This window comes from Chelonus insularis, unplaced genomic scaffold (assembly GCF_013357705.1).
Source record: "Chelonus insularis isolate UGA/USDA-ARS -01 unplaced genomic scaffold, ASM1335770v1 contig_493_pilon, whole genome shotgun sequence".
Classification (NCBI taxonomy): Eukaryota; Metazoa; Arthropoda; class Insecta; order Hymenoptera; family Braconidae; genus Chelonus; species Chelonus insularis.
This window is the reverse complement of record NW_023276609.1, coordinates 593051-610492: the sequence shown is the minus strand read 5'-3', so window position 1 is coordinate 610492 and position 17442 is coordinate 593051. Positions and strand designations below refer to the sequence as shown.

Sequence of the window (17442 nt, the reverse complement as noted above, 5' to 3'; positions counted from 1 at the left end):
GAAAATTTAAATTCCAACAATATTTTAAAAAAGAATAATGGTTTTCGATCAAATTAAATGATTAGTTTTCCTCAACAAATCAATTAAATTAATGTTTCATGTAAAGACAAATTTTCATAAATATTTAATGATGACAAAAAAAAGTCTATTAATTGTTACATAGATGTGTTAGGCAATTTATGTAAAGTGTTAGAGTAAAAAACTGAAATTAAATTCATGATCAAATACACCCGCGTTTCTCAGTCTCGCACCAAGGCACTTTCCCACATGTGGCTTCCTACAATGTAGTTCTTCAAGAACCGTACATAGTCAGAGCATACAACCCTACCAGTTCCCTTTATCATCTTTTCTTCTATATGTATATCTTTTTTTATTAAACACATTTGCCAGACAATCCTGGTATCCTTGTTGTCAATTTATGGTCCGTGAATTAGTAATGAATCTCCAGCATTGCGTAACAAATGCAGACTTCCTATATCGAGGGTTCGATTTGGGAATCCGCCCACATATTGGATTACCGTCCCATCTGAATCAAGTTTGGTTACATAATAAATGGATTATAGACATCAACCCATTACCTGCAGACCGAGACACCCTCTTATAACACTTCAGAGATTTTCCGTTGAATTAAACCACCTCATCCCCTTACTATAAATAACGAAAAAAAAAAACAAAAATAATTTATTCACTTCTCCTATTTCTTACAAGTCAGTAAAACAGTTGACTACTTCTTGAATCTTCACCTGGCTCATGACTCACAAGCCAAAAGACTCGGAAACACTTCCGAAGGACACCTGCTTTGCCTAAATCGAGCAACAGGTTCTTTTATAACCGTTGTGCGACATTTCGAGTATTACGTCGTAGACATAAAGTCCATTACTTATATTCACTGCTACTATCTTTCTCAACCGGAATCATAGCCGGATTCATGGCTCAAGGCATCCTACGACATCGAGAATACAATTGGGAACCCAAATTACCAACCTAGAGTTTTTCAAATTGCTCTCAAAAGTTTAGAAAGTCAAATTTACGTCAAAGATCCATCAAATAGGTCCTCGGGGCTAAAACTATAGGTTCCATCTGCCAAGATGCGCACGAGAATTACCAGGGCAGCTGCTAGTCGGGGCACGTGCCCTGGGACAAAATCTCAAGAGGGTAAAGAAGCAGTCAGGTGCATAGAGCTTTTAATGTTGTTATTATCTACACTTGAGAAACAGGTTTAGGTTATTAAAAAGTTTAAACTGTATGTAAATTTTTTGCTTTCAACCAATCGACTTTACAATGAATCATCAGCAAGTAAAGATGTAGAAATGGAAAATAATGAAATTCAAAAGGATGTTAAAAAGTACTAGGGTTATTACTTGAGGCAATGAACTTGTATAGTCACGTAATCACGTGGGATGTCCGGTAGAAGTTTGGAGACATAATGTGGATCCTTGAACCTCTGAGTCACTTCTTCCCGTTGGTGTAATCATATCATATAAGGATTTCCCTTTCTTATAAAGATATATATCTGATATAAAATAAATAAATGTATTTTTCTCTTTTACTTCATTTTGATTCTCTCATTAAGCAGGTGTGCGCCAAAGTTACCAACTATAAAGCCCGCTCTCGTTTTTTTCAGTTCTTTCTCGCTAATTTTAACTCAATTTTGAGCTTCAAATTATGTTAATTACAACAACAGGATCTGTATAGAGTAGTTAGGAACAAACTTCTACAATATCATTACAGAAACTAGAAGATAGCTAAAGGCTCAAATTAGTACCTCACGGAAAGACGATAGCAGAAATGTGGATCATCAAAGAATTTTTTGCACAACAGCATGGCCATAATTAGAGAAACGAAAAAAACTTGGATATTTAGCACGCGAGTTGTTGATGCAGGTTGCATTTACAGCTGGAGAATTTATCAATATTTTGTTAGAGAAAATTATGGTTGCTAAATAAAACACCCTGAGGGATATCTGCAAGTGTACACTCATCAACTAAAGATAGAGTGGGAACATTGATAAGAACTTCCTCTGCATTTTCACTATGGGAATAAATGTATTATTTTCAAATACAACCTTGAACTCTACGCTTTAACGAACGACATCATTAAACAGCGGTAGAGTGCAATGTTTTCAGTAACTTTACGCTTCAATGTACGCCCGGATATTCCACTCTGAAATAGAAAAACCCAATCACTGCCAACAGTAAATGCGTTAATTCATCGCAGTAAACATGTGATTACCAATGATACGGGAGTTAGATATAAATATAACATGTGTATACATTCAATGAATAAAAAACTACATTCAAAAAGGAGAATCTCCCGCACTTAACTGGCGCCGCAAACCTTGAACTCAACTGCTACTTTATGATACAAAGCGTGGGTGCAAAGGAAGACCGGATGCAAACGCGTCGATGTCGTGGAAGTGAAGACTCTCACCTTCGCTTCACTTAAGAGTTCAAGATCCCTCCCACGATGAGAGCCAAGATGAGACTTTAACTACGATTTAACAAGTATCGATAAGAAGAACGATTTATTTTTCAATGGAAATGTTGCATTTTACTACTCTAATCGCTACTGATTTCGACTGAATAAAGTTAATCACTTCCCGGAAGTGTGGACTAAGGGAAGATACTTTTTTCGAAGCAGGTGTTGACCTCAACAATGAAATTAGTAAGTATTTGCAGCAACCTGTTACGTAAATATGTTCATTTTTAATTTTTAAAAACTAACTGAGGGGTAATTAAATTTGAACACTATCTGTGATGGATCGTATCCTTAATTTCATATTTACGCCTTAAGGATCTAATCTATTTCCTTTGGGTTTTTGTATTCAAATGATTTTTTTCCAAGACAATAAAAAAAAGGTATCATCTGGTAAATCTATTGGACATTACAAATTAACGTATTCTAACTTTTGTGGGAAACTAACTTTTTCAGACCACCTTGAATTTTATCGGAAATTTTTTAGAATGTTTTTTAGGTACTTTTCAAGAAATCTCTAGCACTTTTCAAGACTTCTCGATTTCTCGACATCTTTCTTATAACTTAAATCCAACTCTGTCTTCCTCAATACTTCGACAAGGCGATTTTAGTTATTAGAAAATTCATGAAACTGAATTTAAATGAATATTATATATACCAATTAAGATAAAACATTTTTTAGCTGATAAAGAAGTTAGATAAATTAACAAGATTAAAACAACTTTCCTATACTCTTTAAATAGCAGTGAGATTAAAAAAAGCTTTCAATTTCATTCTTTACGATCAGTCTATAAAGTTTTCATTTAAAAAATCCAAACTTTTCGTATTTCTATTAATGCGATATTTTGAAGTCATAAATGTCCTCAAATTATTTATGCAAAAATGTACACCTTATGAATACATCTATGAACATTCATCATTAAATTAGAACGCATAAGGTAACGCATGTAGGAGTTCACACACTGGTAGCATTTTTTAAGTGCCTATTAACATCAAACAACTTTACTATTTTATCTAAGAAAATATACTCTAAACTTATAAGTTAAGTTTCACACTCAGATTCATATGAGAAATATGAAAAATTTTATTTCAATATAATATTTTTGCATGAGATTTAAAGATTTCGATACTAAAGGCACTTCAGCAAGTCATCAACAACTCCTAAATCCCCATGAGTCGAGTGATAGAGAGTACTCCACAATTATCTGAATGCTCTTCAAGTTATACAGAGATCAGCAAAACTTTCCAAGCATTTCATCTCCTTAAAATGTAAGCTTTCAACAAAATCCGTTGACTTGTTCATAAACTGGCTTTAGAAATCTCCAGCTTCTCACGAACACTCAAGATTTAAATCAGAGCAAATATAATGGTCTGAGGTCTAGGCGCCAGTCATAATACTTGACAAAAATGTAATCTTAGTCACTATTCAATTCCTTTGTTCCTATAAACGGAACAACGTGAGACAAGACCACCCATTGACACACCTACTGTTTTTGCTTTTGAAATCGCAGTTGTTATCACGTGTTACATACATCTACTATAAATAATACGTAACATGTATAACGATTGATTGATAGGTAAGATAGTAAGAAAATTAGTGGTCGGCACAGGCAAAAATAATAGCAATTCTGTGTCATGAATTGTATAGAGACATGCGTGATGTAACCACAATAATTAAATTGAATATTGAAGTGATAAAATTCTCAATAGTGTATGTAATCTCAACAATTAACTATATAATCATTCACTCAATAATCTTGTAACCCACTTTGCAAATTATTGATATGAAAATACGTGCTAAAAAAAACGAAAGTGAGTAAAAAAAATTAAAAAGATTTTTTTATAGGTTTAATTACCTGAACAGCACTGTTAAGGAAGCAGTTATTCTGTCCTGGTCCATTGAGCAGGCCTTTAGTGCTCGTAAAACTCGTATTGTGTTCTCTGTTGTCTTGCTTCTGACTGTTCTGCTGCAGTTGATACCGATCATTTAAGCTCCCGAGGACTTTACGATTATGGGAAGTCTTCAGGTAATCCACATAGTCTACAGTGTCCTGAGACGCAACCTGCTGCTGTACCAAGCCCATTGCAGCAGTCATTTTATATTCTACGTCAAGATCTGTAATAGAAACAATTTAAAGAGTGAAAATATGGCATACTGATAAATAAAATCAGAATATATATCTACAATTTTTTAATAGTATTTCTCAGAACTAAAAGTAACCATTTACATACATTTATTTCATTCAATTCTATTAGGATTATTTATAAGATTCGAAACTGAGTATGTAATAAATAAAAAATTTTCTCAACAAGTTTGCAATAATAGAGTAAAAATAGAGTTAATCATGAATTTTTTTTTCTTTGGTTGTAAAACAAAAATAAAACTTAATAATAAATGCAATAAAAAATTATATTAAAAGTATGGTAGACCAATGCAGTTGAATCTTATTCATTAATTTTTCACTCGTCCATTCTAATTCCAATTACCCACGGTAACTGCGTATCAACCACTACTCAACTTATTCACCTATGTACTTGCAACGGAAGGTGGAAATCGTTGACCTCGTTAAAAAGCGTGTGAATACCACTATATCAAGGTTTTTCTACTTCTCGTCGCATTTATGCATAAAGATTATATCATTATTTTAATTTTTTTCTATAAATTCATCGAAGAAATGTCATTGGATCTAATATCTATGTATAAGTGATTGATGGTGACGACTGATTTATCAATTTTAGCATCCTGCAGTAGCTAACGCCTACGCGACAAGCAGAACGGTAATTCTAGTAGGAACATGACATCTGTAAGTAGCATCTATGCATCGATGCGTTTGCAGTATTAAATAGTCGGTATCATTGAAACTTACATCAGTTATTCGAGGACATATACAACAGAAAAATTATTGAAAAAATTTAAACTCAATCAACCTTTCTTTGCCAAGGATAACTACATTGCAATTGTCACTATTTTTTGCTGTTTATTATGATTCTAACTATTCTTGACTTTGTTTAATGGCCGATAAAATTCATAATTAGCCATATCAATGATAAGCATCATAGCGAATAATATGATAAAAAAATTTGACCTGAAAAATGAATAATTATCTGCAAGTTCAATGAACTCATATACTTTATAATAACTATGTAAATAAATAATATATATTAATACTGGTTGAAATAATTCTTCAATCATTCAAGTAAAAGGATTATTTTTTTAGAGCTAAACGGAATGGAGTAAAAATAGCAGCTTTAAGACTTCGCCATAAAGTAGAACACACACAGTCGAGTTTTCCTAACACATTTTGCACGTTTAATGCTTAAAAAAAAATTTTCCACATTTAGCGACGATTTTTGAATTATATAATAATTAAATTTAGATAATGAATTTTGATAAATTCAAATTTCAAAAATGCAGAAAACTTCCGATACCGGGAATCGAACCCGGATCTCCTGGGTGAGAGCCAGGTATCATAGCCATTAGACCATATCGGAGAGAATGAGAAAACAAGGGTGTATTTTTTAACAGATGTATAAAATGATAAAAGTAGCATCCCAGAAACTGGTTTCTTAATTAACACACTAAAAACCGTAGAATTTATAATGTCAACAATGAATAAATTATATTATTTTTGTATCCATCAATTTCATCAACTTTTTCTTCCTTTAATTTTTATATATCTGCAAACAAAAATTTTAGAATTAGGGATTGGAATATATTTAAATAATAATATAATTTAAATTCATAGAAATAAACATTTTATGTTGAAAAAAGACATTTTATAAAAATAGCAAGTTCATTACCTCCCTAGCCACAATCGTCTCGCGTGCATATATGTACGTGCTAAGCATGTGCGGCTGGAAGTTTAGTGACGAGTAAAGTCTTCAGAATAACAATACTCTTCAATGAAAACTTATTTAAAATCTAACAATGTCTCTAAGACCTAGAGCTGTTAAAATTTTATTACTGTTATAAAATAAATTAAAATAACCGCAAGTGTTTTTTTAAAACACTCTGAAAAAAAGTTATACATATCATATGAATTATAAAACGCTATCTAAACATGATAACAGAATTAATAAAATATGAGTCACATTCCATTACTTGTTTTAATTTATACTTTGATAACTGAGTTGTAGAAATGAATTCGAACAATTAGCTAATGATCTAAATTACTGAAATGAATGTTTCTTTGTTATTTTAACGTGGTAAATTTTGTAACACTTCATTATGCATATGACCTAAAAAGCATCATCACTATTGACAGAATTATTCATCGCTAACTTCACCATTTGCATGATATTGCAAATTCCGTAGTTTGAAGCTAAAAAACAATTTGATGAAAAATGAAATTCGAAACATTTCAAATATCAAATTGTCAATAGCACCATGTACAATACTATCTACAGCAATTTGTAAGTGTCAATGTGTATATTCTTCTGCAATGCAGAATTTTCATTGAAATCATCTGATGAATTTTTTCATACACTTCAATACCATTGTAAATATTTATTATTCACATAGTTTCCTTAAGATTTATTAACATCCATAATCTAGATAAAAAATATTCTAAAAAATTAATAAAATATTTATTGTCCAAAGTCATTTAAACGTATCACATTCAACATTTTTTATCGAAAGATTTATCTACTTCAAATCCAACATTCATCAGGTTCATTAACCATAAATCATATTCCAAGCCTTTTCAAGTAATTACTTCACTTCCATTCTTGAATAACAATTTTCATTCTCTAAAAATAAGAACTGCGCGTTTAAATAGCGAAATCTAAGTTTGAATAGCTTCTGATTACTTAACTTAAACATTTATAAGATAAAATATGTTGGGAATCGATAAGGATATTGTTACAGAATAATTGGTACTATCTTTCACCTCTCAGTTATTCTACTTGGTGGTTATTGAGTTTGCAATTAAAAAGAGACTGCAAATATCAATTTTAAGAACCCCCTAAGAGCCAGGCCTATTGCTTTTTAGCTCACGAAGTTCCAAGTGCAGTTATTTCATTTTGTATTCACCAAGATGGCATATTATTAACATTACGAGATCTTTCTATATTGGAATGAAAAAAAAAATCGAAGCTAAACTAGTTTTCTAGAGTAACTAAATATTTCGAAATTCAGATAGTTTTTGAAACAGATATTAAATAGATAATTAATTATTATTATTATAATTATTTATAATAAAAGTTAACAAATAATAAATGTGCTTGGGAAATTAATGTTTCTATCCGTTTCACTTTGTAGTTATAATCTAAAATTAATTGTTCAGTCTTTTAGAAACAGTATATCATTCACGCATGCCTTTGTAATGATTAAAATAATTATTCTTGAACTAATGATACTAAAGAAAATTCTTCTGTTTTTCTTCTATAATGTCTACATTCTGTGTCACTTTTCCACATCACTGACATGTGAATATTTTTTCTGCAGTTATGAAAAAGCTTTTGTATGTATTTTTCATTTTGTGACATCTCCGTCGTTTATTCGTTTCTCCTGGACCATCAGCATAAACCGTCTAAAGTGAATATTCATGAGCCAAGTATTTATTCTTTTTACAATCCACACCTCTTTAGCCATATTCTCCATCTTCTTCTTTTTCAATCTTCATATGGCGTTGTTTTTTCTTTCTTTCATTTCCTCTTCCAATATTTTTCATAGCTAACACTTAAAAGCTATACGAAGGGTGTAAAGAACCTTGATTTTTTTTTGGCTGACATCATCACAAAAATAAACGAATAAAATAAAGAAAAGAATTAAAAGAGAGTTCAAAACTTCTTCGAACTTATCTTCTGGAAGACTTAGGGCATTCAAGGCGACATTCTATCGTGGCTCGGAATCCTGTAGGGACTAAAATAGCTAAGCACACCTGCATGATACTAAAAGTTGCTAACTTTAATTCAGGTACATCGTTTCCATCAAACTATTTCAATTGAATTTCTATAGATAAGGCAGTGTGCCAGCAACCCAAGTGTAATTAAATTAGTACACTTGGCAAGGTTTTTCGAATCATTTATCAAAATTATATTCATTTAGGAAGAAAGTTTCACTTTTCAAACTAATAAATAGCACAATAATCATTATTATTTAATTCGTCGTAAATTAAATTCCTAACATGTGCCAATAAAAATAGCTCAGACCTTGAACCTTTTTATATCCACTACTCAATCTCAATATAACAAATTCGACGTGATCAGTCAACTGAATTGAAGTGGAACTCAATGTGCATTCGAGAGTATCATGCTGTCAACCTATTCAATAATTGACAATAAATTTAAAGTAAATATGCTTCGAGATAAAATGACTATAAAATATATCTATTTATATTTATTAATATTATTATTTCATCATTAACATCTTTTTAATTTTTAAATTGTATACCACTCGTGATTTTCGACCAACAAAGCTTGAACGAAATATACGTAGTGTATATATTATATTGAGATAAACGAAAAACGGGCCACCATGCCTCAGGGCATCAGTCACAAGGTGGCCAATTAAATGGGAACCCTTGAAGTCACTCTGCAATCATGGCACCCCACCTGCGTCTCAAAAAAGGACGGACCGGTCTTGAAACGAGTGTAGTGATTGTCGATTCGAAGTTTGTTGCTTCCAAGCAAATCGCTCCACCAAAAAACCAAGTAGAAATAAATAATTGCCAGGAGTTAGTTTACGAATACAGGTGCAACAGCGTGCAGACAATTTTCGGGTACATCAGTCTAACGAGATTTATCTCGAGTTTAAAATGAAAAAATATAAGAGTCATGCAATATTTTAATTAATCCTCCACTTTTACTTAGATAATAAATAAGCTATTTAGATGATTAATGGAAAAAAGTTAGAATAGATCATTTTGTCATGAAGTGTTTAAGGATAATTTATGAAAGATGATAAATTTCGCCGAATGTGAATGACTTGTACAATCATGTCAAGGCTGGGTCATAAAACTTTGCCTTTTTTACGCCCTGCAGTTCGCTAAGCTGAAGCAGAAATAGTTTAGGAAAGTTGCCAATAAGGCGTTGAAAGAAAAGATCTTATATGAGAATTTATGAAGAAATGACATGAAAAATAGATATGTAGAGAATGTTCAATAACTTGAATAAATCTGGAATAAAACCGCAAAGAATTTTTGCAAAAAGGGCTGAATAAAATCATGAGGGGTCCAACAAAAAGGCACGCGAATTTTTGTGGATTCTATGTACACCTGCGTAGTACGTATTAAATTTTGCACGGTTGATCGCGTCACGTTTGCGGTCCAGGTGGATGAGCCAAAACGAAAAAAAAAAAGAAAAAGTCCAAAAAATTAAAGAAAAAAAAACCAAAATTATTTTCAGAACCCGTTCGACCGGCTGGCCGCACGAAACATCTTCGATGTCGCGAATAGAAGATAACTCCAAGTGCCCTAAAGGCACGAGGCTCTGTGGTAACGCTTTATTAATGTGAGTAAACATTACTTTGTAAAAATGAATCCAGTCACGTCGACAAATAATTATAAAGCATCTACAATGTTGATAACTTTCTAAAAGGCTTCTGTACTTCATAATTCCATAGTTATCAAATAGAAAAGAGTCACAAAGAACTGAATACCTTTAGCAAGTTATAAAACTTGGCAAAAAATTAACAACAAAGAGCAATAGTATGGAGCTCTTATGGCTCATAAACATTGCAGATTATGCATACGTCGTGCCTGTTAGAATGATATATGACGAATTTTCCTTCAAAGATAAAATTTTATATCTGTATACATAGGTAACTAAAAATAAATAATTAAAATTTGAATAAAAGAAAGTTAGTTGACCTCACCTGTTTTTTTCAAATCAAAAAGTAGGACTTAGGAATTCTTTCAATACATAGAAAGAAATATTAAATGAGAAACTCAATCTATTGACTATAGTCCCTTAGGACGTCATATAGTTTTATAGGCTCCACCTCCAATCATCATGCCTAACTGTGAGCCAAGACATTTAGTTGCAATGTATTATTATATACGATCTTTACTTAGAAAAAAAAAACCGGTCCTTTTTAGTTTACATTGTTTGCTTCTTAGCTCATCTCGCGATTAGGAAAGGGCTTTACAAAAGATATCAATCTTTATATATGAATTCTGACAGCAAATAATCTAAGTTGAATATTCTCACGTTGCTTTTATGTGGAATATATATTTTTTTCTACTTAGCAAAATGAAATCATCGCGTGCAATAATTAATCTTGTTATACATCACGAAAACTAATTGAGTCCCACCTCATGCCTGGAGTCTTGAGGGAATTTCCAGTACTTTTATAACCTCAGTCCAATCGACCTTAGTAGAAAAAACATCGTGGAACAGTTCACATCATGGAGAACAATGGAGAATTCAATATACCTAATCTCGATGAAGATGGTTCTACATCATCTATATCTCATAGAAATTTTTTTTCGAACGAAATCAATAAATTAGAGCAAATAATAAGTGTAGATTTAGCTATTTTCATCTTTACTTTTATCCTCAACAACACAGTGCTTCTTACAATCATTTTCCAAAAGCATTTACACATTTCCATAGGCTGCTATGTTCTGAGTTTAATTCTATCAAATTTCGTCATGGTATTGGATATTTTAGAAAATGTCCTCGGTTATTGGTTTCATGTCCAGCTGAACCTTGACCTCGATTTCATCAATCAAGTGACATTCCGTGCATCTATCTGTACAATTACAGTGTTTAATATTGATAGGTATATTTCTCTTTGCTTTAGAGAATCACCTTGGCATAATGTTGTGAAAAAAGCATCAGCTACAATAAAGGGAATTCTTATTATCTGGTTTTTCGCTTCAATTTCTACCGTAATGGAACTTCATCTTATTGAACATTTCAGAAGAAAAACAGGAACCATGCTTTGTATGCTTACGACAGCAGTATATTTAGCTTTGCCAAGTACTATCATTGTTTTTCTAAATATTATGATTATCATACAGTTAAAAGAAAATAGAGAGATCGTTGGAAATATCAAGAAAACGAAGGATTTGGATCATTTTCGATTACTTAGTAAGAAAAAAATATTCTTATTTTTATTAAATGTTTTGCTAATAATTTCAAGTTGACAAGTTTAATAAATATTTCTTTTAATTATTTTATTCCAGTTTATTTTTCATTTTCAATTAAATTTTTTTTTCTTCGAGTAATTGAAGCAATGAAATTAAAGGCTTGACAATAATAATTTTCAGTTGGAATGATTGTGGTGTTTTACGTGACTGTGATTCCTGATAGAATAGTAACTCTATTCTACTATACGTCTCCAACATTTTGTTGTTCAATGTTCACTAGACAAGTCTATTTCTATCTCGCGAAAATTTCATCAATCATTGGCCCAGTCACTTGGGTAGTAACATCGAAATTGCTTCGAGAATGTATTCAGGTAATATTTCATCACTTTTTTTAAATGAATTATAGTTGTCTACTATTGATGATTAATAACCATCAAATTTTTTTATTCAGAAAACTCTTATGGTTCATTGGTGTCTATGATAATTTTTTTATTCTTGCTGAATAATACTATCATCACTTATCTGATAGAGACGAGAAAACACGAAGAATAAAGCAAAGAAATCTACTGGCCGCTCCCTTGTATTACGAATTCATTCAGCGTGCTTTTGGATGTCCAACGTTGGTTGCAGCAGACTTTGAATACATTCAGCAGAAAACGCTTCAGGTGCGATAAAAAGTCAGATGATATACACAAGTATATACCTACATACACTACAATCGACGTCCTCTCTTTTATACCATGGCATTGAAGATAGTAAATCAAAAAATACCACATCTTGTCGCGACTTCCGGAAAGGAAGATTAAAGAGAATTTTTATTCACGTAATGAAAACTTTAAATCAACACTCTTATTCTTCTGGAAAAATACTTGTATCATTATTTTTTTTTTTAAATAAAGATCCATTAAAAAAACTGATGAACCCATCATGAAAAGTAATTACTCAATTTGTTCCACAAATATTGCAGAAACCTGTCTCATGGAAAATAAAAAAAAAGTTATTTATTTTGTTAATAATATAAATACTAAGAACATTATTCATTTGTATAATAAATTAAATATTTATAAAAATATAAAATAATACAATCAATAATGATTAATTTCCTGAAAAATATAATTCTTCAATAATCACAACTATACATGCCTACTATCAAAAAAGGTAAATTGAAATTGTTTGCTTAGTGAATAAAACGATCAAGACTCCTTCAATACTATCACGTTCTCTTATATGATATTCATACGCCATGACTAAATTACTCGAATGGAACTTTGTCAAGCCATCTTTTGGATTGTCAATTGTGATTTAAAATTCAACAACCTCACTTCGGTCTTTGCTTAAAACCAAACATGCCTTCAAAAGTAAAGTCGATGAACTGATGGAGATTTTATTTTTTCCCAATCAATACATTTTTTCTTCGAAAGTCTGTATGAAGAACAACCCATGTTTTAAAAATAAAATATAAAAGAACCTTTTTAAGATAAATGGCATGATAGAGAAATTGAAACAAGAACTAATAAAAATAATGGAGATATAAGGAAAAAGGCAACATATTGCATCATGTCAAGCGAATTTTAAATGAAAACAGTGTTATCTCTACTAGATAAGCTATAGTTATAGTTAATGTTCTTTTACTTCCCGTGCGTACAAACACTCCGTCAAACACACCTTGAATATATTCAAGAAAATATTTGATCAAGTGCAGGAAGAAAGGCCAAGTTTCTTTGGTCGACCGTCATAGATATTTTCTATTATATATAAAATTGAATGTAATCTAGATAGCAGGTCATGTTGCATCACTTCTTGCTATACAAAACCGATTACCAATACCTTCTGCAGTATTTTGTAAGATAGATGATATTTTTTAAATTTTTTAAAGAGCCAAAGACACAAAGAAAACGCTATACTATTCAATGAATTGAAAACAAAAAATACTTTGTAAAAAGTTCTGTATACATCAGTAAATTGCAGTCCAAGCATAAATATTTTCTATATTGTCTATTTTAAAGTTTAAAATAACCGTGTTTTATTTTTCAGAAAAAATTCTAAAATAAACCAGCATCAAAACTAAACTACATAATTATACTAACATGATTAATTAGCCTAATAAAGGCTGACTAACATAAGCGTTCAAAATTCAACGAAAGAGTTGAAGTAAAAAATAACAGCAATTTTTTAATCTGGAATCAATCATGGAAATAAATGTTGTAATTGTGACTCATGTCAAAGAAAAGTTGTAATTTGATTCAAGCATAAGTGGAAGAGTAAATTTAAGATAAAATAAAACTGATATAGTACAGATATATATGTAGGTGCGATCTGCATTAAGACAAGAGCGTGGGTGGCCTCTGCTCCATCCGACCATCGACCAAGAAATAACTTTGTTTACACATCCGTAACATTGGATAAGATCCTGGTGTTTTACGCAGCAACTCTTGGATAATTTTTTTCAATCTACAGAAAAAAATATTCCGATAAAGTAAAAAACATCAGAATCGAATTTTTTTTATCAAAAACTACCAAGAGTGACTAGCCAGAAACATCTTTGAAAAAAATGTTTTGCAAACTTTTTTCATTAAAGTTTTGCAGCTTACATTGTATCAAAACTTTTTAATACAAACGTTTTAGGGCATTTTTATGGACGTAACAAGATTGAATAATAAATTATAGAGATAAGAAGGTATGAACCATAACGCTCATGGATAATATGAAAAGATAAATCAAGAAACATTTTGCAACTTCATAATGATCATTGACACCATAAAAATACTTGTTTTAATCACTTGATCATACATATTACCATTCGATTGATAATCTTAAATATTTACGTTTCAATTTTGAAATAATATCCTAATAGTATCCAGAGCTTCTTTAATACTATAATCGTAAGGATTATTCACTACTGTGAGTTTCGAATCCACGGATTTGTGTCACAGAGTGATGTCGAGTACGAGTTTACAATTACATTACGTCAGTTGGCTGAGTTACTTGATGGAGTAAACACCAAAGTTATGTGGTTTCTACAACTCATTGAATAGTAGTTCAGTTGAGTTGTTCAATAAAATTAAATCTATGCATTTACACTAGAAGCAAAATCAATTATCAGTTAATCGCTTTTAACGAAGGTGTTGATGCAAAAATACAATTCAAAGATTGGATGGCGTTCGATAAATTTCTAACACGAGTTATAAGCAGGATTTACAGATGACTTTGAATTATAATGATTAAAAAACAACTATGTACTTTGATTTCCAAGGACAGTTATCTAATAGGTGAAAGATGATTTCGCTGTAAAGAATTTATGGGAATTTTTTTCCTTTCGCTTTTACAATCGTAGTTTTATATCTGGCAATGTAAACTTCAACGGCCATAAAAATTAGTGGTTTTAGACATATATATATATATGTATATACAGTTGTCACAGAATAAAATAGTCATATTAGTTGAGAGTACCAAGACTTTCTACGAAGTTTTACAGAAAAAGATAATAAGTTAAGGGTATAAAAAAACTCATAGGTGACGAGAAATGAATGAATGGAAAATCGTTATGAGTCATTGTTCCAACTGAAACAATAGTATCGCGTGGGTCCAGGAGGACCTACACTTGCATTACGTGTATCCGATTCTTTTTCAAGAATTTAAGCGTGAAAAGAAAGAAATTCTTATTAAAATGGAACAATTATTCATCATTGAAATTATTTTTAATTCAATAATAAAACTCAAATTATTCCTATTTCATTAAAAAATTATAAATTTAATTATAAAATCAGATATGATATTTTGTTTTAAATATAATCCATTAATTAAAATTTAATTTCTTTGACATTTAAAGTGTAAATAATTTATATAAAAATTTTGTAGTAAAAAAATTTTAATAACAGGATGATAATCAGGTTTTAAATCTATTGATACTTAAAAGTCACCTCTTCAAGTTATTGAGGAAAAGAATTTAAAAGGTTTTTTAAAATGATTCGTATTAATACAAAAAAATTTTTAAATTAATCAAAACTCAAAAATCTAATATTATAATGTGTTGTCAATGAAAAAAAAAAGAAAGGGATTTTAATTGAATGAACTTTCATCTTTTTAATGCAATCTGCTTTAGTGATCAGTGTAAGACGGTATTATTCCACGATGATAGATCATATATAAGTAAATTACGACTATCGTTAATGGGCTTCTCTTGATACAATAATAAATGGATGCTGTGGCAGCAGCTTTAATTGACTATAAATTTAGTATCTACGCTAATAGAGTTGTTTAAGATTAATAATTTTATGATGGCACATATGATGGAAAAGTTCGAAAAAATTATGAATAAATTGGCAAAAAACATTTAATACTGTCACTTATTGAAGATATTGAAGTTATTAGGATATTTTATGACGAAGATGATTACACCTGATCGAACGTAAAGATTACAAGGTCTCAATCGTAGTGTGAAGTGAAGATAATCAATCAAATTTGCCACACTCAATTTTTCAAATACCTCAAGCGACTTCTGAACATGATAATTTATGAATAACAATAATTTAGTTCCAAAAAAAAGGAAAGCTTTTCCTATTTTCATTATAATTATATTCTTGTGTAATTTCCCACCAAAAAAAATTTAAATAAAAATGAGAATATTTTTTATACTCGCAATCTATTCCGTGAGTCAACCGTTAACTTTCTCAACCGGTTCAGTAAATCGTACAAACAAACGGAAGTTGTAAAGCCTAAGGCCAAACAGTGGCTCTAGCGACGATCTAACATGTTATCTATCCAGTTTATCACATCATCATCCAAATTAAAATAGTATCTAAGCATTAATTTAATTTATATTGCAATAAGTCATAGCAACAACACTTACCATATTTGGTTCATTAATAGTAATGTCACCGGCAGGAAATTCAAACTATCCAGTCTGTAGGGATCTTCGATACTTCCGGCTTTGATTCGTTTCCTTTTACGTTTTTCCTTCAGACTGACCCTTTTATAAATTCACACTAATCCTTCTTCTTTCATAAATGAAATTGTGGAGGCTTAAAATATGCACCTGCATGAATTCTGTATTCCAAACACACTTGCAGATCTTGTGTAAATTCACTGATGGCATCTGTCAGTCACATCTAAACATAACAAACACATTTGTAAAAATTTGGAGTAACTTAAACTCTTGCATGTCTTCATAAAATATTCTTGTTTATTATTTATTGAAATTTTTAAGTGTCAGGAAATTTTATTTCACAATAATTCACTTTGTAAAAAGTTTATTTGTTGTTGATAACAACAAATTTATTTAATAATAAATTAATTGCTCAAATATTTTTGTTGTGAAATACACAAGTGTCCATCATAATCACCAGTATTAAATGTCCATGAGATAACAAATAAATTTATTTATCACTAGATTTGACATTTCTAATTTATTTCTCAATGTTATTGAAAAATATTAGGAAGACGTGCAAGTCTCTCGAGGCACGCCAGTCGCGGCTCGGCAATCAGAGTACACTGCATAGTCCATACTCACCACGCGCCTCGAAACTCGAAAGCTGAGCCGCGCAAGATGGCTACCACTATAGACTCTTCCTATTGGTTAGCTCCAATGCAGCCAGGTGCTATCAACTTTGTTATCATATCTTAAAAATTCCCAAACATTAAGCAGATGATAAAAATTCAATTGATAATGAGCAATATCAACTTTGAATTACTATTAAACTTCATATTTATTTATAATAATGTCAGACGTAAACTTTCAATTCGACGAAGTAGTTACTTTTCTAAATAAGTTTGAAAGTAAATAACACATAAAAAATATTGATAGAAATTTAATTAGTCAAATAAATTCGTTTATTAAGTAAATTGTTATGTTACTGATTGATCAATAATTTCAACTCGACTTTTTGAACTTATTACTCCGGAATTATCTCAAATGCTGAACAATGATCGGTTG

At 30.8% G+C, this 17442-nt stretch overlaps 1 protein-coding gene and 1 non-coding gene across 2 annotated transcripts in view; both read right to left on the bottom strand.

The window, feature by feature from the left end:
• Window positions 1-17442, bottom strand: part of ec (echinus) — a 47055-nt gene that overhangs the window by 27935 nt on the left and 1678 nt on the right. Inside the window, exons 4-5 of the mRNA XM_035088294.1 lie at window positions 16360-16618; window positions 4332-4591 (exon numbers count right to left, since the gene is read on the bottom strand). Coding sequence (XP_034944185.1) covers window positions 4332-4571 — 240 coding nt within the window. The 5' untranslated portion in view covers window positions 4572-4591; window positions 16360-16618. The remainder of the gene's footprint in view (window positions 1-4331; window positions 4592-16359; window positions 16619-17442) is intronic.
• Window positions 5896-5967, bottom strand: TRNAE-CUC (transfer RNA glutamic acid (anticodon CUC)). Its single transcript has one exon. It is a non-coding gene; the product is annotated as a tRNA-Glu (tRNA).